The 23,723-nt window shown below is 44.4% G+C and overlaps 1 protein-coding gene across 11 annotated transcripts in view; it reads right to left on the reverse strand.

The window, feature by feature from the left end:
- Window positions 1–378: 378 nt before the first annotated feature.
- The window catches only part of LOC112260063 (RAS guanyl-releasing protein 2), an 82,210-nt gene continuing 58,865 nt past the window's right edge, over window positions 379–23,723 (reverse strand). For 3 of the 11 annotated variants that reach the window (XM_042328457.1, XM_042328459.1, XM_042328458.1), the window contains 8 exons: window positions 20,897–20,977; window positions 20,512–20,625; window positions 20,193–20,308; window positions 19,673–19,814; window positions 19,205–19,311; window positions 17,285–17,321; window positions 14,331–14,489; window positions 1,057–1,111 (listed from right to left, as the gene is read on the reverse strand). In XM_042328457.1, coding sequence (XP_042184391.1) covers window positions 1,073–1,111; window positions 14,331–14,489; window positions 17,285–17,321; window positions 19,205–19,311; window positions 19,673–19,814; window positions 20,193–20,308; window positions 20,512–20,625; window positions 20,897–20,977 — 795 coding nt within the window. In that variant the 3' untranslated portion in view covers window positions 1,057–1,072. Of the gene's footprint in view, window positions 683–1,049; window positions 1,112–4,557; window positions 4,621–14,108; window positions 14,260–14,330; window positions 14,490–17,284; window positions 17,322–19,204; window positions 19,312–19,672; window positions 19,815–20,192; window positions 20,309–20,511; window positions 20,626–20,896; window positions 20,978–23,723 lie in introns of those variants that run through there. The other 8 variants (XR_002954980.2, XR_002954978.2, XR_002954979.2 and 5 more) reach the window with 8 other exon arrangements.

Genomic DNA, 23,723 nt, shown 5'->3' on the forward strand with positions numbered 1-23,723 from the left:
TACAATTGTGGATTTTTTTCTATATTTAGTGCTTAAAACTATGTAAGAGATGAAAAAATGGGCCCATATCCAGAATCTAAAATGCAGATTTAACATAGAGAGATATTCTCGTCAAAAATCACATTCACTTGTTTAAAGGGAGTTGAGATACACAGAGGAAGAAGTATTGAGTGCTTGAAGATATGCAGTTGCAGTTTTTGTCCACGATGTGACAGCATGTCTGTATCCTGTGTTGGGTTCAGTGCAATTTCTTCTCTCTCTCTCTGGAAGTCTCACCGGGGGTGTTCGGTCAGTGATGTGAAACACACTGAACATTGCAGATAGAAATGGAATGAAGAGCTTACACCAGTCCCTCTTCTACACAATGGATTTCTATCCGAGACAGTCTGAACGTTGCATATAGAAATGGAATGAAAAGAGCAGACATGATTGTCTGTCAAAGAAGAGGGAATCGTGTCTGCTCTATTCATTACATTTCTACATGCAATGTTCAGACTCAGAAATCCATTACGTAGAGGAGATATGATTGTCTGTCATATAGAAGAGGGAATCGTGTCTGTTCTAGATGACAGATTGCACCCTTCTGAACAGACTCCAGCACTAAGGCCGCCATAGTAGGCTATGCTTCTGGCTCACATCTTCTGTTGTTTCCTCCCAGCTGTGTTAGGCTGAATGCAGACTTCTAGGAAAGTAATCAAAAGAGAAGAGTCATTCAATCTGACTACCGGTACTTAAACTCCAAATGATTGTTCATTGAAATCACATTAGGCAACTTAAATCATTGGCTAGTGGGCTGACAAAGCTTGACCATTTTAGTAATTACAGAACGGCTGAAGGTACAGTGCATTTGGAAAGTATTCAGTCCCCTTCACTTTTCCCACATTGTTATTTTACAGACTTTTTCTAGAAGGAATAAACATTTTAAAAAATCTTCAATCTACCTCATGAAAAAGTGAAAACATTAGATTTTTTTGCAAATGTACTAAAAATAAAAACACCTTACTTACATAAGTATTCAGACCCTTTGTTATGAGACCTGAAATTGAGCTCAGGTGCATCCTGTTTCCATTGATCATCCTTGAGATGTTTCTACAACTTGATTGGAGTCCACCTGTGGTAAATTCAATTGATTGGACATGATTTGGAAAGACACACATCTGTCTATATCAGGTGCCACAGTTGGCAGTGCATGTCGGAGCAAAAACCAAGCCATGAGGTTGAAGGAATTGTCCGCAGAGCTCCGATACAGGATTGTGTCGAGGCACAGATCTGGGGAAAGGGTACTAAACAACTTCTGCATCATTGAAGGTCACTAAGCACACAGTGCCCTCCATCATTCTTAAATGGAAGAAGTTTGTAATCACCTAGACTCTTCCTAGAGCTGGCCGCCTGGCCAAACTGAGCAATCGGGGGAGAAGGGCCTTGGTCAGGGAGGTGGCCAAGAACCCGATGGTCACTCTGACAGAGCTCCAGAGTTCCTCTGTGGAGATGGGAGAACCTTCCAGAAGGACAACCATCTCTGCAGAACTCCACTAACCAGGCCTTTATGGTAGAGTGGCCAGACAGAAGTCACTCCTCAGTAAAAAGGCACATGACAGCCCACTTGGAGTTCAGTGCCTTTTTGGCTAAAGGACTCGGACTATGAGAAACAAGATTCTCTGGTCTGATGAAACCAAGATTGAACTCTTTGGCCTTAATGCCAAGTGTCACCTCTGGAGGAAACCAGGCACCGCTCATCATCTGGCCAATACTATCCCTACAGTGATGCATGGTGGTGACAGCATCATGCTGTGGGGATGTTATTCAGCAGCAGGGCCTGGGAGACTAGTCAGGATCGAGGGAAAGATGAACAGAGCAAAGTACAGAGAGATCCCTGATGAAAACCTGCTCTAGAGTGCTCAGGACCTCAAACTGGGGAGAAGGTTCAACTTTCAACAGGACAACGACCCTAAGCACACAGCCAAGACAACACAGGAGTGGCTTCGGGACAAGTCTCTTAATGTCCTTGAGTGGCCCAGCCAGAGCCCAGACTTGAACCCAATCTAACATCTCTGGAGAGACCTGAAAATAGCTGTGCAGCGACACTCCCCATCCAACCTGACAGAGCTTGAGTGGATCTGCACAGAAGAACAGGAGAAACTCCCCAAATACAGGTGTGCCAAGCTTGTAGCATCATACCCAAGAAGACTTGAGGCTGTAAACGCTGCCAAAAGGTGCTTCGAAAAAGTACTGAGTAAATGAGAGATCTTTTTTTTTTAATTAACCCCTTTTTCTCCCCAATTTCGTGGTATCCAATTGTTAGTAGTTAATGTCGTCTCATCGCTACAACTCCAGTACGGGCTCGGGAGAGACGAAGGTCGAGAGCCATGCGTCCTCCGAAACACAACCCAACCAAGCCGCACTGCTTCTTAACACAGCGTGCATCCAACCCGGAAGCCAGCCGCACCAATGTGTCGGCGGAAACACCGTACACCTAGCAACCTGGTCAGCGTGCACTGCGACCGGCCCTCTACAGGAGTCGCTAGTGCCAGATGAGACAAGGATATCCCTACCGGCCAAACCCTCCCGAACCCGGAAGACGCTAGGCCAATTGTGCGTCGCCCCATGGACCTCCCGGTCGCGGCCGGCTGCGACAGCCTGGGCCCGAACCCAGAGTCTCTGGTGGCACAGCTAGCACTGGAGAGATCTTCTTTTGATAGATAGATAGATGTCAGAATTTTACATAGACCTTAGTCAAAAATATTGAAACTCAGTTTTCACAATTCCTGACATTTAATCCCAGTAAAAATGCCCGGTCTTAGGTCAATTAGGATCACCACTTTATTTTAAGGATGTGAAATGTCAGAATAATAGTAGAGAATGGTTTATTTCAGCTTTTGTTTCTTTCATCACATTCCCAGTGGGTCAGAAGTTTACATGCACTCAATTAGTATTTGGTAGCATTGCCTTTAAATTGTTTTACTAGGGTCAAACGTTTCGGATAGCCTTCCACAAGCTTCCCACAACAAGTTGGGTGAATTTTGGCCCATTCCTCCTGACAGAGCTGGTGTAACAGTCAGGCTTGTAGGCCTCCTTGCTCGCACACGCCTTTTCAGTTCTGCCCACACATTTTCTATGGGATTGAGGTCAGATCTTTGTGATGGTCACCCCAATACCTTGACTTTGTTGTCCTTAAGCCATTTTGCCTCAACGTTGGAAGTATGCTTGGGGTCATTGTCCATTTGGAAGACCCATTTGCGACCAAGCTTTAACTTCCTGACTGATGTCTTGAGATGTTGCTTCAATATATCCACGTAATTGTCCTCCCTCATGAGCCATCTATTTTGTAAAGTGCACCAGACCCTCCTGCAGCAAAGCACCTCCACAACATGATGCTGCCACTCCTGTGCTTCCTGGTTGGGATGGTGTTCTTCAGCTGCAAGCCTCCCCCTTTTTCCTCCAAACATAACAATGGTCATTATGGCCAAACAGTTGTATTTTTGTTTCATCAGACCAGAGGACATTTCTCCAAAAAGTACAACCTTAGTCCCCATGTGCAGTTCCAAACCGTAGTCTGGCTTTTTAATGGCAGTTTTGGAGCAGTGGCTTCTTCCTCATATAGCAGCCTTTGAGGTTATGTCGACATAGGACTCGTTTTACTCTGGATATACTTTTGTAACTGTTTCCTCCAGCCTCTTCACAAAGTCCTTTGCTGTTGTTCTGGGATTGATTTGCACTTTTCGCACCAAAGTACATTCATCTCTAGGAGACAGAACGTGTCTCCTTCCTGAGCGGTATGATGGCTGCGTGGTCCCATGGTGTTTATAGTTGCGTACTATTGTTTGTACAGATGAAAGTGGTACCTTCAGGCATTTGGACATTTCTCCCAAGAATGAACCAGACATCTGGAGGTCCACAAATTTTCTTCTGAGATCTTGGCTGATTTCTTTTGATTTTCCCATGATGTCAAGCAAAGAGACACTGAGTTTGAAGGTAGGCCTTGAAATACATCCACAGGTACACCTCAAATTGACTCAAATTATGTCAATTAGCCTATCATAATCTTCTAAAGCCATGACATCATTATCTGGAATTTTCCAAGCTGTTTAAAGGCACAGTCAACTTAGTGTATGTAAACTTCTGACCCACTGGAAAGGTGATACAGTGAATTATAAGTGAAATAAATCTGTCTAAACAGTTTGTTTGAAAAATGACTTGCACCGTGCACAAAGTAGATGTCCTAACCGACTTGCAAAAACTATAGTTTGTTAACAAGAAATTTGTGGAGTGGTTGAAAAACAAGTTTTAATGACTCCAACCTAAGTGCATGTAAACTTCCGACTTTATATAAATATAAAAACATTTGCTAAAATGTTTAAACCCATTTTTGCTTTGTCATTATGGGGGTGTGTAGATTTAGGGGGGGGGGTTGAATCCATTTTAGAATAAGGCTGTAATGTAACAAAATGTGGAAAAAGTGAAGGGGTCTGAATACTTTCTGAATACACTGCATACATCACAGGCCAGGCGTATTGGGGTAAGTTAGGGTTAGGGAAGAGGAAACTATTTCCTTCTCACCTGGTTATAGATGGATATCAAACATTCCTTCCTCCACAGCCTCTAGGTCTTCCTCTACAATCACTGAGTGAGAAGGAGGGAGAAAAATATGAATAATGCAGGCAGGCCAATATCCATTACTAATTAATACCCCAAAACAAGCCATCAAATTCTATAACCACCTCAAAACAAGAGACCTCCCACTGCTACCACTACAAAGCCCTGAAATGCCAAGAGATGATAGACAAAGTCCCCTCATCCAGCTGGTCCCGAGGCTAAGTTCATTATCCACCACCAACCCAACAAAGCCTCAGGACAGCACTCAGAATATCTGGTCCAAAATTAATTATTACCAAAGAAAAAAAAATGATATTACCTATTGGGAAATCATTAACGATTCTTAAAGTAAACTTGAATGCTATTTGGCTCTAAAACGAACAGACCATGGTGGCAGAAAATGGAGAAAGAAATGGACAATGTACAGACTAGGCGAGCATAGCCTTGCTATTGAGAGAGGCTACCATAGGCCGACCTCGCTCAGAGAGTGAGAGAGGAAGAGCGCGAGAGAGGAAGAGCGCGAGAGAGGAAGAGCGCGAGAGAGGAAGAGTGCGAGCGAGATTGGAAGGGAGTGAGCGAGAGGAAGAGCGCGCGAGAGGAAGAGCGCGCGAGAGGAAGAGCGCGCGAGCTGAAGAGCGAGAGAGAGAGCGAGCGGAAGAGCGAGAGAGAGCGAGCGGAAGAGCGAGAGAGGAAGGGCGAGAAAGGAAGGAGAGGAAGAGCTAGAAAGAGAGAGCGGGAGAGGAAGAGCTAGAAACGGAGAGCGGGAGAGGAAGAGCTAGAAAGAGAGAGCGGGAGAGGAAGAGCTAGAAAGAGAGAGCGAGAGGAAGAGCTAGAAAGAGAGCGGGAGAGGAAGAGCTAGAAAGAGAGAGCGGGAGAGGAAGAGCTAGAAAGAGAGAGCGGGAGAGGAAGAGCTAGAAAGAGAGAGCGAGAGGAAGAGCTAGAAAGAGAGCGGGAGAGGAAGAGCTAGAAAGAGAGAGCGAGAGGAAGAGTGAGAGGAAGAGCGAGAGAGGGAGAGAGCAAGACAGCAAGAAAGAGGGAGCGAGAGGAAGAGCGAGAAAGAGAGCGGGAGAGGGTGAGAGAGAGCGAGAGAGGAAGGGCGAGAGGAAGAGCGAGAGGGAGAGAGCAAGATAGCAAGAAAGAGAGTGAGAAGAGCGAGAGGAAGAGCGAGCGAGCGAGAGAGGAAGTGCAAGAAAGAAAGAAAGAGGGAGCGAGAGAGGAAGAGCGAGGGAGCAAGAGAGGAAGAGCGAGGGAGGAAGAGCGAGGGAGGAAGAGCGAGAAAGAGAGCGCGAGAGAGAAAGAAAGAAAGCGCGAGAGGGAAAGAAAGAGCGTGAGAGGGGAAGAAAGAAAGAAAGCGAGAGGGGAAGAAAGAAAGAGGAGCACGAGAGGGAAAGAAAGAAAGAGGAGCACGAGAGGGAAAGAAAGAAAGAGGAGCACGAGAGGGAAAGAAAGAAAGCGCGAGAGGAAGAAAGAAAGAGGAGCGAGAGGGGAAGAAAGAAAGAGGAGCGAGAGGGGAAGAAAGAAAGAGGAGAGCGAGAGGGGAAGAAAGAAAGAGGAGCGCGAGAGGGGAAGAAAGAAAGAGGAGCGAGAGGGAAAGAAAGAAAGTGCGAGAGGAAGAAAGAAAGAGCGTGAGAGGGGAAGAAAGAAAGAGGAGCACGAGAGGGAAAGAAAGAAAGCGCGAGAGGAAGAAAGAAAGAGCGAGAGGGGAAGAAAGAAAGAAGAGCGCGAGAGGGGAAGGAGGAAGAAAGAAAGAAAGAAGAGCGAGAGGGGAAGAAAGAAAGAGGAGCGCGAGAGGGGAAGAAAGAAAGAGGAGCGCGAGAGGGGAAGAAAGAAAGAGGAGCGAGAGGGGAAGAAAGAAAGAGCGCGAGGGGGGAAGAAAGAAAGAAGAGCGCGAGAGGGGAAGAAAGAAAGAGGAGCGCGAGAGGGGAAGAAAGAAAGAGGAGCGCGAGAGGGAAAGAAAGCGCGAGAGGAAGAAAAAGAGGGAAAGAGAAAGAAAGAGGAAGAGCGAGAAAGAAAGGAAGCGCAAGTGAGAAAGAGGAAGAGCAAGAAAGAGAGGAAGTACGAGAAAGAGAGCGTGAGCAAGAGAGGAAATGCGAGAGAGGAAGAGCAAAAATGAGAGCGAGAAAGAGGGGAAGAGCGAGAGGAAGAACGTGAAAGAGCGAGAGAAAGAAAGAGAGCGAGAAAGAAAGAGGGAGCGAGAGAGAAAGCGAGCAAGAGAAAGAGAGAAATAGCGAGAAAGAGAGCGAGAAAGAGAGAGAGAAATAGCGAGAAAGAGAGCGAGAAAGAGAGAAATAGCGAGAAAAAGAGCGAGAAAGAGAGAAATAGCGAGAAAAAGAGAGAGAGAGAGAAATAGCAAGAAAAAGAGAGCGAGAAAGAGAGCGCGAGAAAAAGAGAGCGAGAGAGAAATAGCAAGAAAAAGAGAGCGAGAAAGAGAGAGAAAGAGAGAAGAGAGCGAGAAGAAAAAGAGAGAGAGAGAGAAGAGAGAAAGAGCAAGAAAAAGAGAGAGAGCGAGAAAGAGAGAGAGAGAAAAGCGCGAGAGAGAGAGAGACAGCGAGAAAGAGAGCAAGACAGCGAGAGAGAGAGAGAGAAGACAGCGCGAGAGAGAGAGAGCAAGACAGCGAGAGAGAGAGAGAGCAAGACAGCGAGAGAGAGAGAGCAAGACAGCGCGAGAGAGAGAGCAAGACAGCGAGAGAGAGAGAGCAAGACAGCGAGAGAGAGAGAGCAAGACAGCACGAGAGAGAGAGAGCAAGACAGCGAGAGAGAGAGAGCAAGACAGCGAGAGAGAGAGAGAGCAAGACAGCGACAGAGAGAGAGAGAGCAAGACAGCGAGAGAGAGAGAGCAAGACAGCGAGAGAGAGAGCAAGACAGCGCGAGAGAGAGAGAGCAAGACAGCGAGAGAGAGAGAGCAAGACAGAAAAAGAGCGAGAAAGAGAGAGAGCAAGACAGAAAGAGAGAGAGAGAAGAGCAAGAGACAGCGAGAGAAGAGAGAAAGAGAGCAAGAGACAGCGAGAGAGAGAAAGAGACAGCAAGACAGCGAGAAAGAGACAGCGAGAGAGAGAGAGAAGACAGCGAGAGAGAGAGAGAAAGAGACAAGACAGCGAGAGAGAGAGAAAGAGACAGCGAGAGAGAGAGAAAGCAGCGAGAGAGAGAGAAAGCAAGACAGAGAGAGAGACAGCGAGAGAGAGAGAAAGAGACAGCGAGAGAGAGAGAGCAAGACAGCGAGAGAGAGAGAGAAAGAGACAGCGAGAGAGAGAGAGAAAGAGACAGCGAGAGAGAGAGAGAAAGAGACAGCGAGAGAGAGAGAGAAAGAGACAAGAAAGAGAGAAAGAGACAGCGAGAGAGAGAGAAAGAGACAGTGAGAAGAGAGAAAGAGAAAGAAAAAGAGAAAGAAAAAAGAGACAGCGAGAAGAGAGAAAGAGACAGCGAGAGAGAGAGAAAGAGACAAGAGCAGAGAAAGAGAAAGAGACAGCGAGAGAGAGAAAGAGACAGCGAGAGAGAAAAAAGAGACAGCGAGAAAGAGCGAGAAAGAGAAAGAGACAGCGAGAGAGAGAGAGAGAAAAAGAGAAAGAGAAACGAGAGAGAGAAAGACAGCGAGAGAGAGAGAAAGAAAGAGAAGAGACAGACAGAGAGAGAGAGAAAGAGACAGCGAGAGAGAGAGAAAGAGACAGTGAGAGAGAGAGAAAGAGACAGCGAGAGAGAGAGAAAGAGACAGCGAGAGAGAGAGAAAGCGACAGCGAGAGAGAGAGAAAGCGAGAGAGAGAGAAAGCGAGAGAGAGACAGCGAGAGAGAGAGAAAGAGACAGCGAGAGAGAGAGAGAAAGAGACAGCGAAAGACAGAGAGAGAGAGAAAGAGACAGCGAGAGAGAGAGAAAAGAGACAGCGAGAGAGAGAGAGAAAGAGACAGCGAGAGAGAGAGAGAAAGAGACAGCGAGAGAGAGAGAAATTGACAGTGAGAGAGAGAGAAAGAGACAGTGAGAGAGAGAAAGAAAGAGAAAGAAAAAGAGGGGGAAAGAAAAAGAGACAGCGAGAGAGAGAGAAAGAGACAGCGAGAGAGAGAGAAAGAGACAGCGAGAGAGAGAGAAAGAGACAGCGAGAGAGAGAGAAAGAGACAGCGAGAGAGAGAGAAAGAGACAGCGAGAGAGAGAGAAAGAGACAGCGAGAGAGAGAGAAAGAGACAGCGAGAGAGAAAGAAAGAGAAAGAAAAAGAGGGGGAAAGAAAAAGAGCACGAGAGAGAGAGAAAGACAGCGAGAGAGAGAGAAAGAAAGAGAGAAAAAGAGGGGGAAAGAAAAAGAGCACGAGAGAGGAAGAAAAAGAGCGAGGAAGAGCGAAAGAGCGGAAGAGAGCGAGGAAGAGCGAAAGAGAGGAAGGGCAAAAGAGGAAGAGCGAAAGGGAGAGAGCAAGACTGTCAGTGGCCATGGTTACCTGCTATACAGTCTACTGGCTCTTCCACCCATTAATAGCACTGCATTCTCCATTAGATAAGGGCATTGCTGAACAGCATTACAACAACAACAACAAAAATATCCTTCTACAACACAGTGGTATACAGAGGGAATCAACCATTCCAAGCAGTTTAATTGTGCCTGGATGTTTGATTCATCTGCTCGTCCCACGTTGCAGTGATTTTTGCACAACTATTGGTGGAGACAGTGCAAAGAGAGACACAGAAGGCATTGAAAAGGCAGCATGGCAGAATGACAAAGGAATCATCAAACAAAACTACCCAATCATTTGATCTACATGCTAATGGTGAACACGATCCCACACTGAATTCATGCAAATATGTACAAAAAGCATTTCAGCAGATTTCCTGTGTGTTTTTGTGCCTTAATTTGTGTAAAAAGACACACTTTTCTGTGACTTTATTCACAGGAAAATACTTTTCGGGGGCAAACTTCAGAACAATCTTTTGAAAGTTAGAGCAATACACGATGGGCAATGTCAGCAGCAATAAGACAGTCTGACACATACAGTGCAGTATTCAGATCACTGACTTTTTCCACATTGGAAAATGGATTAAATTGTTTTTTTATCTTCATCAATCTACACACAATACCCCATAATGACAAAGCAAAAACAGGTTTAGAAATTTTTGCAAATGTATTAGAAAAAAAAAAAATGATATCACATTTACATAAGTATTCAGACTCTTTACACAGTACTTTGTTAAAAGCACATTTGGCAGCGATTGCAGCCTCGAGTCTTCTTGGGTATGACGGTACAAGCTTGCCACACCTGTACTTGGGGAGTTTCTCCCATTCTTCTCTGCAGATCCTCTCAAGCTCTGTCAGGTTGGATGGGGAGTGTCGCTGCACAACTATTTTCAGGTCTCTCCAGAGATGTTCGATCAGATTAAAGGCCGGGCTCTGGCTGGGCCCTTCAAGGACAAAGAGACTTGTCCCGAAGCTACTCCTGCATTGTCTTGGCTGTGTGCTTAAGGTTGTTGTCCTGTTGGAAGGTGAACCTTCACCCCAGTCTGAGGTCCTGAGCGCTCTGGAGCAGGTTTTCATCAGAGAAATCCTTGAACTCTACTCCGTCCATCTTTCTCTCGATCCTGCCGCTGAAAAACATCCCCACAGCATGATGCTGTCACCACCATGCGTCACCGTAGGGATGGTGCCAGGTTTCCTCCAGACGTGATGCTTGGAATTCAGGCCATAGAGTTCAATCTTGGTTTCATCAGACAAGAGAATATTTGTTTCTTATGGTAAGAGACCTTTAGATGCCTTTTGGCAATCTCCAAGCGGGCTGTCATGTGCCTTTAACTGAGGATCGGCTTCCGTCTGGCCACTCTACCATGGAGGCCTGATTGGTGGTGCTGCAGAGATGGTTGTTCTTCTGGAAGGTTCTCTCATCTCCACAGAGGAACTCTGGAGCTCTGTCAGAGTGACCACTGGGTTCATGGTCATCTCCCTGACCAAGGCCTTTCTCCCCCAATTGCTCAGGAAGAGTCTTGGTCATTTCAAACTTTTTTCCATTTAAGAATGATGGAGGCCACTGTCTTCTTGGGGACCTTCAATGCTGCAGAAATGTTTTGGTATCATTCCCCAGATCTGTGCCTCGACACAATCCTGTCTCTGAGCTTAACGGACAATTCCTTTGACCTCATGGCTTGGTTTTTGCTCTGACATGCACTGTCAACTGTGGGACCTTTAAATAGACAGGTGACTTCCAAATCATGTCAAATCAATTGAATTAACCACAGGTGGACTCTAATATGCATCCGAGCTCAATTTTGAGTCTCAATAGTCTGAATACTTATGTAAATAAGGTATCTTTTTTTATATATATATCTATATAAATAAAACCAGTTTTCACTTTGTCATTATGGGGCATTGTTAATTGAATCCATTGTAGAATAAGGCTGTAACGTAACAAAATGTGGGGAAAGTAAAGGGGTCTGAATACTTTCCGAATGCACCGTAACCACTAACTCGAGTTCAGTCTCGCCAATGAGAACCAAGAGGGGCCTTGCTTCGTCCTCCATGACCAAGGAAAGACCTTGATTCTAGGCCGTCGAAAATCCAACATCCAGCTCATTCGATAACCGGGTGGATCAACAGTGATTCACATTACTGGTAAGTTAACTTATGTAATCGAGACCGCCACAGAGGATTTTACTTCTGAATAACTGGCCAGGGCAATGCACTTTCCATTCAGCGTCAGGGAACTTCGATGTAAGGCTTGGTCACACCTGTAGTGGCTACTTCCATCTGTCACGCCCATTGTTGCTTATCCATCGTTCCCTAGATATATCAATGCAATTACGCCCAACACAATGTTGAAAAACAGAACGCTTCCCACCACTAGATCATATCCCAACACTGCTACCAATAAAGCTTGCACTTTCTTCTGCTTTTACAACAGGGACTCTAACCAGGGCTCACGAGTGGCAAAATGAGCTCTAACGGCCGTTGCCATCAAAAGCCTAGTATTCCTCTGGGCAGATGCAGTAGGCCTACGATTGCTGGCATATGCCTCGTTACAATAGCCTAAGTATATAACATGATTGACACGACCGTAATAATCATCATGAAACTGGCCTTGGAAGTGCCATAAGTGTAAGCCAACGTAATTCATTATTTTACATGAACCTGTTTAACTGCATTGATATGGCTTAATTGATCATAGTCCAGACTCGTTATAGTTGCAAATCCCATGCAGGTACACCAGGAGAATTTAAACCAAAACATGTATTTTTTATATATCTTTGTTTCCCCACATTTATTGATTAATTAGTTTCCCATCATGAAAATATATCCCCATTCCCCAATCAGTTTCCTTCATCGATACCACAAAAAACACAGACAAATACAGCTTTTTACTCCAATCTGACATAATACTTTGGAATACTGGTGCTAAGTGACAACAAGCATAGAAAACAGCATTGGCATTAAAAACTTCTTAAGCCTATGGGTTCCCCTACAGGAACTCCACCCCCCCCCCCCCGTTCAGCTGAAACGGTGGCGCAGGGAATGCAAAAATATTCTTAGAAATATTTAACCTCCACACATTAAAGTCCAATACCTCAAATGAAAGATAAACACCTTGTTCATCTACCCAGCGTGTCAGATTTTTTATAGAATTATAGAAAGCTACGCCAGATAACAGAAATACTCATCATAAACTTTGACTAAAGATACATTTTCTACATATAATTAATTAAATTAATTTAAAAAATTAATTAATTAAAAAGATACACTGGTTCTTAATGCAACCGCTGTGTCACATTTTTTTTTAAACGTCACGGAAAAAGCCTAACATTGCAATAATCTGAGACAGCGCTCAGACGTAACAATATTTCTCCGCTATGTTGGAGTCAACAGAAATACAAAATTACAACATAAATATTCCCTTACCTTTGATGATCTTCCATCAGAATGTAGTGCAAGGAGTCCTAGTTCAACAATAAATTGTTTTATTTCATAATGTTCAATTCTAGTGTCCATGTAGCAGCATTTGCTACCACTTTCAGCTCAAATGCCCAAAAAATGACTTCTGGTCCAGGATAACTTTGCATCAAAACTTCCAAATTACAGGTCGACGAAACTGGTCAAACGAAGTGCAGAATCAATCTTCAGGATGTTATGATCATACAGATCGAATAGCATTCCAACCGGGCCATCCATGTTCATCTGGGGCTGATTGGAACAGACGAAGCACTCGAACACATACGCGCCTTCAAGCACATGGAAATCTTTTGCGACACTTAGTACTTTCCTTCCCATTAGGTCAAAGTTCACAGCAAATGCTCCATTACACTTTCTACTGAATGAGGACATCTAGTGGAAGACATAGGAAGTGTTTCCAGATCCATAACTTGTTGGGAAGGGAGGGGGCGATGACGTCAAAGTTGCCCCAACTTTCAGGATTTCAAAACTAGTTTGGAAGATTGCCTGCCCTGTGAGTTCTGTTATACTCACAGACATAATTCAAACGGTTTTAGAAACTTCAGAGTGTTTTCTATCCAATATTAATAATAATATGCATATATTAGCAATTTAGGACAGATTTCGATGCAGTTCACTATGGGCACGCAATTCATCCAAAGGGGAAATACTGCCCCCTAACTCTAACAGGAAATAAACGTCAGGCTACTATTATATCGTAAGTATTTCGGGGACAACCTGGTTGATTAACAATATTGGGATGTTAAAGTTTGTTTTCATATAAATAAATGTGGGACACAAAAAAATGGCACCATTGCCCAAAATGCATTGCTCCAATAACTTACAAAAAATTGTTCATAAGTTCTCCCCCCCAATTTTTTAAAAATTTTCCTATGAATTAAGTGGCACAAACGTATATTTTCACACGAATTAAGCCACAGTCTCAACAGCGAAGAGACAACTTCGGGATGCTGGCCTTCTAGGCAGAGTTGCAAAGAAAAAGCCATATCTCAGACTGGCCAATAAAAATAAAAGATTAAGATGGGGAAAGGAACAATGACACTGGACAGAGGAACTCTGCCTTGAAGACCAGCATCCCGGCACACATAACACATAACCAGCATGGCTACCACAGCATTCTGCAGCGATACGCCATCTCATCAGGTTTGCGCTTAGTGGCACTGTCAACTGTTTTTCAACAGGACAATGACCTAACACACCTCCAGGCTGTGTAAGGGCTATTTGACCAAGAAGGAGAGTGATAGAGTGCTGCATCAGATGACCTGGCCTCCACAATCACCCAACCTCAACCCAACTGAGATGGTTTGGGATGAGTTGTGGACCGCAGAGTGACAGAAAAGCATCCAACAAGTGTTCAGCATATGTGAGAACTTCTTCACGACTCTTGGAAAAGCATTCCAGGTGAAGCTGGTTGAGAGAATGCCAACATTGTGCAAAGCTGTTATCAAGGCAAAGAGTGGCTACTTTGAATTATATAAAATATATTTTTGGGGTTACTACATAATTGTACTGTGTGTATATATATATCTCTCACACACACACACACACACACACACACACACACACACAATGCTACTGCTTGACAACAACAAAAAAATCACCATTGACCAACAGCCTATCGATCAAACAATTAATCTGTCGACTAATCGGTGTCAGCCCTAAAACATACTGTACCATTCCATCTCATAACCTTCTGTAAAGACAACCTGGCTGAAGTATGATGCTACCGGTTCTTGAGTGACCCCAAATCTGAAGAATCCTGGTGAGATGCGGACATAGTATTAGTAGAACCGGATTGGAAGTTGAAAAGGGGGGGGCGGGGTCTCTCACCTGTGTTCTGTAGGCTGGGTGGGCTGTTGGCCGGAGGGGGGAAGCTGTATGAGCGTGCCTGGAGAGAGGGTGCGTGCTCGTGGCTAATGCTCTTGGTCCGTTTACGACACTCCACCGCCAGACGACCTTGGCACGCCTTGTGACAGTTAATTCCACAAGCTGTCCGAGGGAGGGAGACAAAGCGAGAACGAGATGAGGAGAGAGGAGGATGAGAAGGAACGAGGGAAGAATGCCCGGTTTAGATGGGAAGGGCGAGAGAGTTGGAGGGAACGAGTGCGAGGTAAAGGAGGGTTCGAGAGATCAGGGATGGGGAGGAGAGGGAGGCAAAGTTTAAGAGAGAAAGAGGGGTGCAAAAATAAACATTGGGTCAAAGGGAAGAGCGAGTGGTGAGAGGTAGGTGCTCATACACAGTGCAGATGTACGCACACAACACACACGTCCATGCAGACAGACCCTGACAACAGCTCTGACAATGAAGGACACTCTGGAAGTAGGCAGGAAAGAGGGAGCAGGGATGTCCAGGGTGGCAGAGAAAGAGATTCAGAGTAATTCACACACACTCTCCCATTCGTGCACTCACTCACTCATTGATTTCTAAACACCTCTCGCTCTCAGTAAAACGTCCACATCAGCGAAGGTTAGATTCGATAAATGTCTACAACACCCAGACTGATTCAGACTACACACACACTCAGCACTTCTGTTCTACACCATCTGCGACAAGCCAATTCATTTCAATTATGCGCCGCCATCGTCTCTCCCACTCGGCGACTGGGGCTAACAATGGTAATGGAAATGAATGGCTGGGACCTCTCATTGACTTCCACACATCTCATTAAGGCACTCGGCAGAGTAGAGCAGACACACTGAAGTTGCATCCCAAACTGCACCCTATTCCCTACGTAGAGCACCACTTTTGACTAGGGCCCATAGGTCTCGGGTCAAAAGTAGTGCACTACATAGGGAACAGGGTTCCATTTGGGATGCAGCTGAGAGACAGACACAGTCTACTGAGTACAGAGCGTTGTGCAGACAGAGTTCAGGTGTATGCTACTGTGGGTTGGCGCTAGCGGGAGTGTGACATGTGCATGTGTGTTTGTGCATGTGACTTGTATGTTTCTACAATGTCTCTACCCTTGAGACAGCTTCTACAAAACAGTGGTGCGACGGAGACCCTCAAACCACAAAGGTGTATTTTATGATCCTGTGTGCTCTGTTCAAGTGTTCTCAAAGGGAGCCCTGTAGGGGATAATGTACAGTGGCAAGAAAAAGTATGTGAACCCTTTGGAATTACCTGGATTTCTGCACAAATTGGTCATAACATTTGATCTGATCTTTATCTAAGTCCCAACAATACACAAACATAGTGTGCTTAAACTAATAACACAAATTACTGTATTTGTCTTGTCTATATTGAATACGTCATTTAAACGTTCACAGTGTAGGTTGGAAAAAGTATGTGAACCCCTAGGCTAATGACTTCTCCAAAAACGAATTGGAGTCAGGAGTCCAATCAATGAGACGAGATTGAAGATGTTGGTTAGAGCTGCCTTGCCCTATAAAAAACACTCACAAAATTTAAATTTGCTTTTCACAAGAAGCATTGCCTTGAACAAAAGAGATCTCAGAAGAACTAAGATCAAGAATTGACTTGCATAAAGCTGGAAAGGGTTACAAAAGTATCTCTGAAAGCCTTGATGTTCATCAGTCCGTGGTAAGACAAATTGTCTATAAATGGAGTAAGTTCAGCACTGTTGCTACTCTCCCTAGGAGTGGCCATCCTGCGAAGATTACTGCAAGAGCACAGTGTAGAATGCTCAATGAGGTTAAGAAGACTCCTAGAGTGTCAGCTGAAGACTTACAGAAATCTCTAGAACATGCTAACATCTCTGTTGACGAGTCTACGATACGTTAAACACTAAACAAGAATGGTGTTCATGGGAGGACACCACGGAAGAACCCACTGCACGTCTGAAGTTTGCAAAAGAGCACCTGGATGTTCCGCAGCGCTACTGGCAAAATATTCTGTGGACAGATGAAACTACAGTTGAGTTGTTTGGAAGGAACACACAACACTATGTGAGGAGAAAAAAAAGGCACAGCACACAAACATCAAAACCTCATCCCAACTGTAAAGTCTGGTGGAGGGAGCATCATGGTTTGGGGCTGCTTTGCTGCCTCAGGGCCTGGACAGCTTGCTATCGTCAACAGAAAAATGAACTCAAGTTTATCAAGACATTTTGCAGGAGAATGTTTGGCTATCTGTCTGTCAATTGAAGCTCAATGGAAGTTGAGTGATGCAACAGGACAACGACCAAAAACACAGAAGTAAAATCAAAAGAATAGCTTCAACAGAAGAAAATACACCTTCTGGAGTGGCCCAGTCAGAGTCCTAACCTCAACCCGATTGAGGTGCTGTGGCATGACCTCAAGAGAGCAGTTCACACCAGACATCCCAAGAATATTGCTGAACTGAAACAGTTTTGTAAAGAGGAATGGTCCAAAATTCCTCCTGACTGTTGTGCAGGTCTGATCCACAACCACAGAAAATGTTTGGTTGAGGTTATTGCTGAGGAGGGTCAACCAGTTATTAAATCCAAGGGTTCACATACTTTTTGCACCCTGCACTGTGAATGTTGACACGGTGTGTTCAATAAAGACATGAAAACGCATAATTGTTTGTGTGTTGTTAATTTAAGTGGACTGTGTTTGTCTATTGTTGTGACCCAGATGAAGATCAGATCAAATTGTAAAACCAATTTATGCAGAAATCCAGGTATTTCCAAAGGGTTCACATGTAATTGCCACTGTAATGTAGTCTGATGTATTTACCATGGCTTCCACGCTGTTGACATGAAGCTCAAAGACCCCTTTGGTTCGAGTGACGAATCATTTTATTTCATTTCATAGCAATTTGAACTATTCAAGTTAGCTAAATGTATTGATTCTCTTACCTTTACACTTGTATCCCTGTTTGTAGAAGCCCCATATCTAGGGAGAAAGAGAGAGAGAGAAGTTATTTGTGACTTCTCTTCGTGAAATTCTTGGCACATGGAGACAAAGGCCGGACGTCTAGTGACCGATTAGGGCAGAGTGACAGGGATCAGAGAGAGACGAGGATGACACAATGCAGAGAAGAAACAGGTGGACGTGGGGAGAGGGAGCAAGGTAGAAAGAAAGAGGGAAGTAGAGAAAGTGTGAGGTAGAAATAGAACGAGGGACAGGAAGTGGCAGATCGAAAGAGAGCGAGCGTTAGAGGTAGAAAGAGCAAGAACGTGAGAGGAAGAACGATAGGGGGAGGTGCAGGAACAGAGGGAGGTGTGGAGGAGAGGCAGAGGGAAGGAGGAGGTGGTGGGGGTGGGACGGGGGGGGGTGAGATCAAGCAGACGCTAGGAGCCCACCGCGGGGGTACAATGACATGAAAGACCTGTCCAGGAGATCACAGCCACATCAGAGATCTGAGGACCGAGAAAATAACCTGACCCTACACACACACGGACAGAGAGCCTCAATGCCACCAAAACACTTACCAGCCATAAGTTCAAAGAGAATTCATTTTCTTTCAAAAAACTACACCTTTCCTACACCAATAGAGGACTACAAAAACACTCACCAGTCGCCAAGAACAAAAGACCTCGAAAGAGTGCCCATGGCAAAGTCTCATATCAACAAACATGGCCTAATAGAGAGTTAAACACAAATCTTACAGCTGGCCCCATGTATAGCTTATAGCCCCCAGAGCAGAACAAACACTCACTCCCTCCCTGGCTGTGTACCAAATGGAACCCAGTTCCTATGTAGTGCTCTACTTTTGACCAGGGCCCAGGTAAAATATAGGGAATGGGATACCATGATGGATGCACCCTCCATCTCCCAGCTGGAACGACACAGAGAGCACAGAGACCCATTCACAAGAGCTTTAAGCTCTCGCTCCATTAAGTAGGTGATAAGACGACAGCGGGGGGCTGTCAGAAGAGAGACATTAAAAACAACGTTGGGTTACGAAGTTATGCCTGAGTCACCCAGGGCAAATGAACTCCAGAAATGGTGCTGGGCAGCTTGTTTTTTTGCTCACCGCGTTCGCTCTGAAAAATTGGAAGCCTAGGTATTATGGTTGACCCAAAGCCAACAGGAAAGCAGGCAGAGAGGAAGAGGCTGGTGGCTGGAATGCTTTGCACATTTCTACCCCCCCCCCCATTTTTCCATAGTATTTTTCTCTGAATGGCATGTGAATCAGCAGTGTGTGTGTGTGTGTGTGTGTGCGCAAGATGAGAGAACGTGTGTATGAGTCACGGTGTATGTTTTTCAATGCGTTGCACCTCATTTCCCTCGGTCTTTGTACCAGTCAGGACTTTTTGGTGCAATTTCAGGAGCTGTCGCCCAGTTCAGTATCAAAGCCAACACTCTCTCCCTCATTACAGCCCCCTGACTCACTGGCGTTGTGTGAGACAACAGAGATCCTCTGAAGCCCTCTGACACCGCTCTCTCCTCTCACCACCACATGAAAAACAGCAATGTGGAGGGGGGAGGAATACAGGGCTTGTCAAGGAGCCTGCTGTATTACCTCCAGTATCTCACACTCCCAGAACTGTATCTCCAAATAATTGCCATGGTTGACACCAGACCCAATGATGAATAATAACGCAGGCACTTAGTATCTGTTCTCAGGTGCTACCATCTGTCACGGCTCCGAAAGACCAGGACTGAAACGGGAAGAAGGATCATTCTCCTAATAATGCTCCTTTGTCTTGGAGCCAGCTGCGCAAAAAAAAACACACACAAAAAAAAAACACAAAAAAACAACAACTTTGGAACAGGAGGAGAGGGTATCGCTTGCTGAGTTTCAAGCTCTGATGGAAGGCAATTTTATTTACCTTTGCAATTGGTCTTTAATGTGTTGTATTTTTGCTCGGGTTGTACGTGCACGGTGACTACTTCCTGCTGACCTCTTGCCAGGGTTTCTAACCTCAAGGGTCTTTTCCTTGTCAAATAAAAATGTGCAAATGTTGTAATTAGGTATTTGTCTAGAACTCCCACAATATTGTGGCATAGTCATGGTGGCCAGACATGACCATAGCCATCCACGCCATTCTGTCCTTCACCAATCCATACATTTAAAAAGGACTTTTAAAGACAGCAGGGAATAGTATGGGAATATGGACCTAATAGTCTATAGCAGTGAGTATTCAAAGCTCAAAGAGCCATTTTGACTAAGGGACTATATCAGCATTAAAAGCATCCCTTTGTCAATCAATTCATCAATCCATTTAACAGGCAGGGATCTGTGTTGTACATAGGAGTGAGGATGGATTTATAGATGGTCAAACTGACAGTGCACTCACAAAGCCAGTGCAGTGTTCACAAAAGGTGGGCTTGACGTAGGTGGTCTCTGTGAAGGTGTGGATGAAGCCCATCTTACAGTTGAGCAGAGAGCTGGCCTTCATGAAATAGTCAATCATCTCCTCTCTGCTGATCTTCCCATCTCTGGTGAGTGAGAGTGAGAGAATGAGGATGAGAAAGAGAGAGTGAGAGACAGACAGAGAGACAGACAGAGACAGACAGACAGGGACACAGAGAGACAGACACAAAGAGGGAGACACACAGCAAGACAGAGACCGAGACAAAGACACACATCGACACACAGACACAGCGACACACAGAGAGAGAGACCAAGTGAGACACACAGAGAGACAGAGACACAGAGAGAGAGAGAGAGAGAGAGAGAGAGAAAGAGAAAATTAACATGTCTCCTTCCCTAATCTGTGTGACACTATTACGCATAGTATGGTTACAATATCAGTTATACGGGACTGTTGCTACGTAGCCTATGGTAACAGTTGCCAAGATGATTTTGTCTCTCACTGGTTCTTGTCCAGTTCTCCAAACTTGCTGAGGTAGGGGAAGTTGTCCCTGATGATCTCAAACTCCTCCCTGGAGATGTGACCATCTCCGTCCGTGTCAAAGTTCTTGAAGACAGACTGTAACCGTGGAAACACACATCACTTCAACATATCTGACATTCAAAACAAAGAGTACTATGGTTGTCATTCCTGTGACTTGTTGTTATTAATAAGAGGGTAGTGGAGAGGATAACTACTATGTACCAAGCCAATAACGTTCCTTCAACAACTTGTAATTTGTTGGTTCAACTAAACAGAGAGCCTTAGCTAGCATAACGTACATCCACCATCTTCTCTATGTGTTTGTTGATGACCGCAGGGTCTGCTTTGGGCTTCACCGACGCTGCCCACTCGTCAATCATAGAGGGCTTGGGGGCGGGGGCGGGGCCAGAGTTCTGCCAGACCAATGAGAAGACAAGAGCATCAATTCTCCAGAGACTTCCTAGAATCAGTAAAAGGGAAAGTTGAACATGAGAGAGCAAGGGTGTTCAAATGTCATGAGAAAATTAACACATTGGTTTCCTATAAGCTATTAGAATACATCGACTTCCATATTTAAATTGTAGAAACACATGAACTATCTACAAGATAGAATACTTTTTTTTTTAAATGGCTTCTTATTGGCCATAAGGACACATTTGTTTCCTATTGGCCCCTGGCGCTCACTGCTGGTTTAGCACTGCGTGGCTCTCTCTGTAGAGACAGCTGGTAGATCTCCTCCTCGGTGTGGTACTGGTCCAGAGACACCTGCAACATGGTAACTGTATTAATATAGCATGTGGATACCATGACAACAGAGGAGAGGAGATCAAAATTACATTAAATAAAAGGTCTTGTTGTTTTAAGAGGTATACTATTATTTTGCAGTAGCCAAACTTTAAAACTACCCATTTACCTCAGAGCTACTTCCTTTTCAGTTGAAATGCGTAGAACGAGGTAGAATAACCAACAGTGTACTAACCCCATAGGATGTGGGGTTAGTAATTATATAGCGATTCTCTCATATCAAGGACCATGGAATCACCTTCCTTGGACAGGTCATCAATGAATAATAAAGTAGGTGAAAAATATTGGACTGGCAGACTTGAAGGCTACTCCAAGGTGAACCGTATTGCCATGGTTTCAAGCGCATTGGCTTAACTCAATCTCCTAACGAACCTGAAGTTGAATAAACTGTATGAAAGTCCGTGAATCAGATGATTGTCAAGACTGTCAAGTTATTTCCTGTTTCTCAGAGCGAGCGAGAGAAAGAAGAGGGGAAGAGGTCGAGAGTGAGAGAGATTAGGTGCAAACCAGAAAAAGAGAATAGCTTTTCACTCCGCAAACCAGAACGAGAGCAGTACACCATCGGGTCATAGCTAAAAACAGACACATGACCAGTTCATAATTCGGAACAGGATCCTGTACATCTCCGTTTTGGACTATTTCATTCCGGAACCTATTTTGCCAGATCCGGTACCTCTCATGGCATGAACAATAATGTTCAAATTTTGTTAAAATTCAAATAAAAGCGATGATAATAATATGAATAATAATAATATTCGGGTTGGACCGGCCTGGGCTTATGGTTTGAGCAACATTACAACCTGTTTGAGACCAACACGTGGCTGTGTGAGAAGCTCACCTCTATAATGAGATTCCCTTTCTACAGTATTCTCTCCCTCTCTCTCTCTCTCTCTGCTCTGATAGACATGAGCCTGCAACTCTCATCTCTCCAGCGTTGCACTTCATAATGCATTTCCTTATAGAATCATAGACGCAGAAAGGGTTCTGGAGGAGCTGCAGCACCCGTGATATATCGAAAAACAAATTTGTCGAAGTTCTAAAATAACTGCCGTCTGTCAGAAATAAACAAAATAACTCTGAATAGCCTACTACACCATCAGACTGCCTATAATTTAGCTGTGGATTGGGTGTAGCCCAATAACAAGGCATAGCCTACAGTCAGGAACGCGAGGCAAATCTGTCAATGAACAGAATGCAAACAAAGCAGGCCTTTCTCAATATTTCAAGTACAAAATCGCAAGGAAAAACACAGGTTGGAAAGCAAACGGCTCCTGCTGAAAAGAGAAGACCAGTCTGTCTGCTGTAGGCTACCAAAATATTTGATCAACTTCCAAATATTTCCCTATCACTATGAGTCAGTGCTTGATTTGTAAAATCGGGAGTTGCCAGAACAAAAAGTGAGCGGGAGAGGGGGGTGGGGAGCTCCGAGGTACCAGAACACATTTTACAAAGTGATTTTACAAAGTAATGATGACGTAATTGTTTTACTTTGTAAAACAAGAGAGAAATATAGGCTTTTGGCACAAACACATCAGCCATCACCTGTGAGTAAGCTGAGCATCATTGGGCGAGTCAGTGAAACTGGAAAGCAGACTCATTTTCTCCTCACATTGTAGCCTACAATGTGCGTCTCCACACAACTAGGCCTAGGCTATTGATGGATTTAAGGTAATTAATATTGATCTCAGATTCAATGTTTTTTTTATTTTGAGAGATATATATATATATATATATATATACATACATACATACATACACACACACACACACACACACAGTGCCTTGCAAAAGTATTCGGCCCCTTTGAACTTTGCGACCTTTTGCCACATTTCAGGCTTCAAACATAAAGATATAAAACTGTATTTTTTTGTGAAGAATCAACAACAAGTGGGACACAATCATGAAGTGGAACGACATTTATTGGATATTTCAAACTTTTTTAACAAATCAAAAACTGAAAACTTGTGCGTGCAAAATTATTCAGCCCCGTAAGTTAATACTTTGTAGCGCCACCTTTTGCTGCGATTACAGCTGTAAGTCGCTTGGGGTATGTCTCTATCAGTTTTGCACATCGAGAGACTGAAATTTTTGCCCATTCCTCCTTGCAAAACAGCTCGAGCTCAGTGAGGTTGGATGGAGAGCATTTGTGAACAGCAGTTTTCAGTTCTTTTCACAGATTCTCGATTGGATTCAGGTCTGGACTTTGACTTGGCCATTCTAACACCTGGATATGTTTATTTTTGAACCATTCCATTGTAGATTTTGCTTTATGTTTTGGATCATTGTCTTGTTGGAAGACAAATCTCCGTCCCAGTCTCAGGTCTTTTGCAGACTCCATCAGGTTTTCTTCCAGAATGGTCCTGTATTTGGCTCCATCCATCTTCCCATCAATTTTAACCATCTTCCCTGTCCCTGCTGAAGAAAAGCAGGCCCAAACCATGATGCTGCCACCACCATGTTTGACAGTGGGGATGGTGTGTTCAGGGTGATGAGCTGTGTTGCTTTTACGCCAAACATAACGTTTTGCATTGTTGCCAAAAAGTTCAATTTTGGTTTCATCTGACCAGAGCACCTTCTTCCACATGTTTGGTGTGTCTCCCAGGTGGCTTGTGGCAAACTTTAAACAACACTTTTTATGGATATCTTTAAGAAATGGCTTTCTTCTTGCCACTCTTCCATAAAGGCCAGATTTGTGCAATATACAACT

This window comes from Oncorhynchus tshawytscha, linkage group LG10 (genome assembly GCF_018296145.1).
Source record: "Oncorhynchus tshawytscha isolate Ot180627B linkage group LG10, Otsh_v2.0, whole genome shotgun sequence".
NCBI lineage: Eukaryota > Metazoa > Chordata > Actinopteri > Salmoniformes > Salmonidae > Oncorhynchus > Oncorhynchus tshawytscha.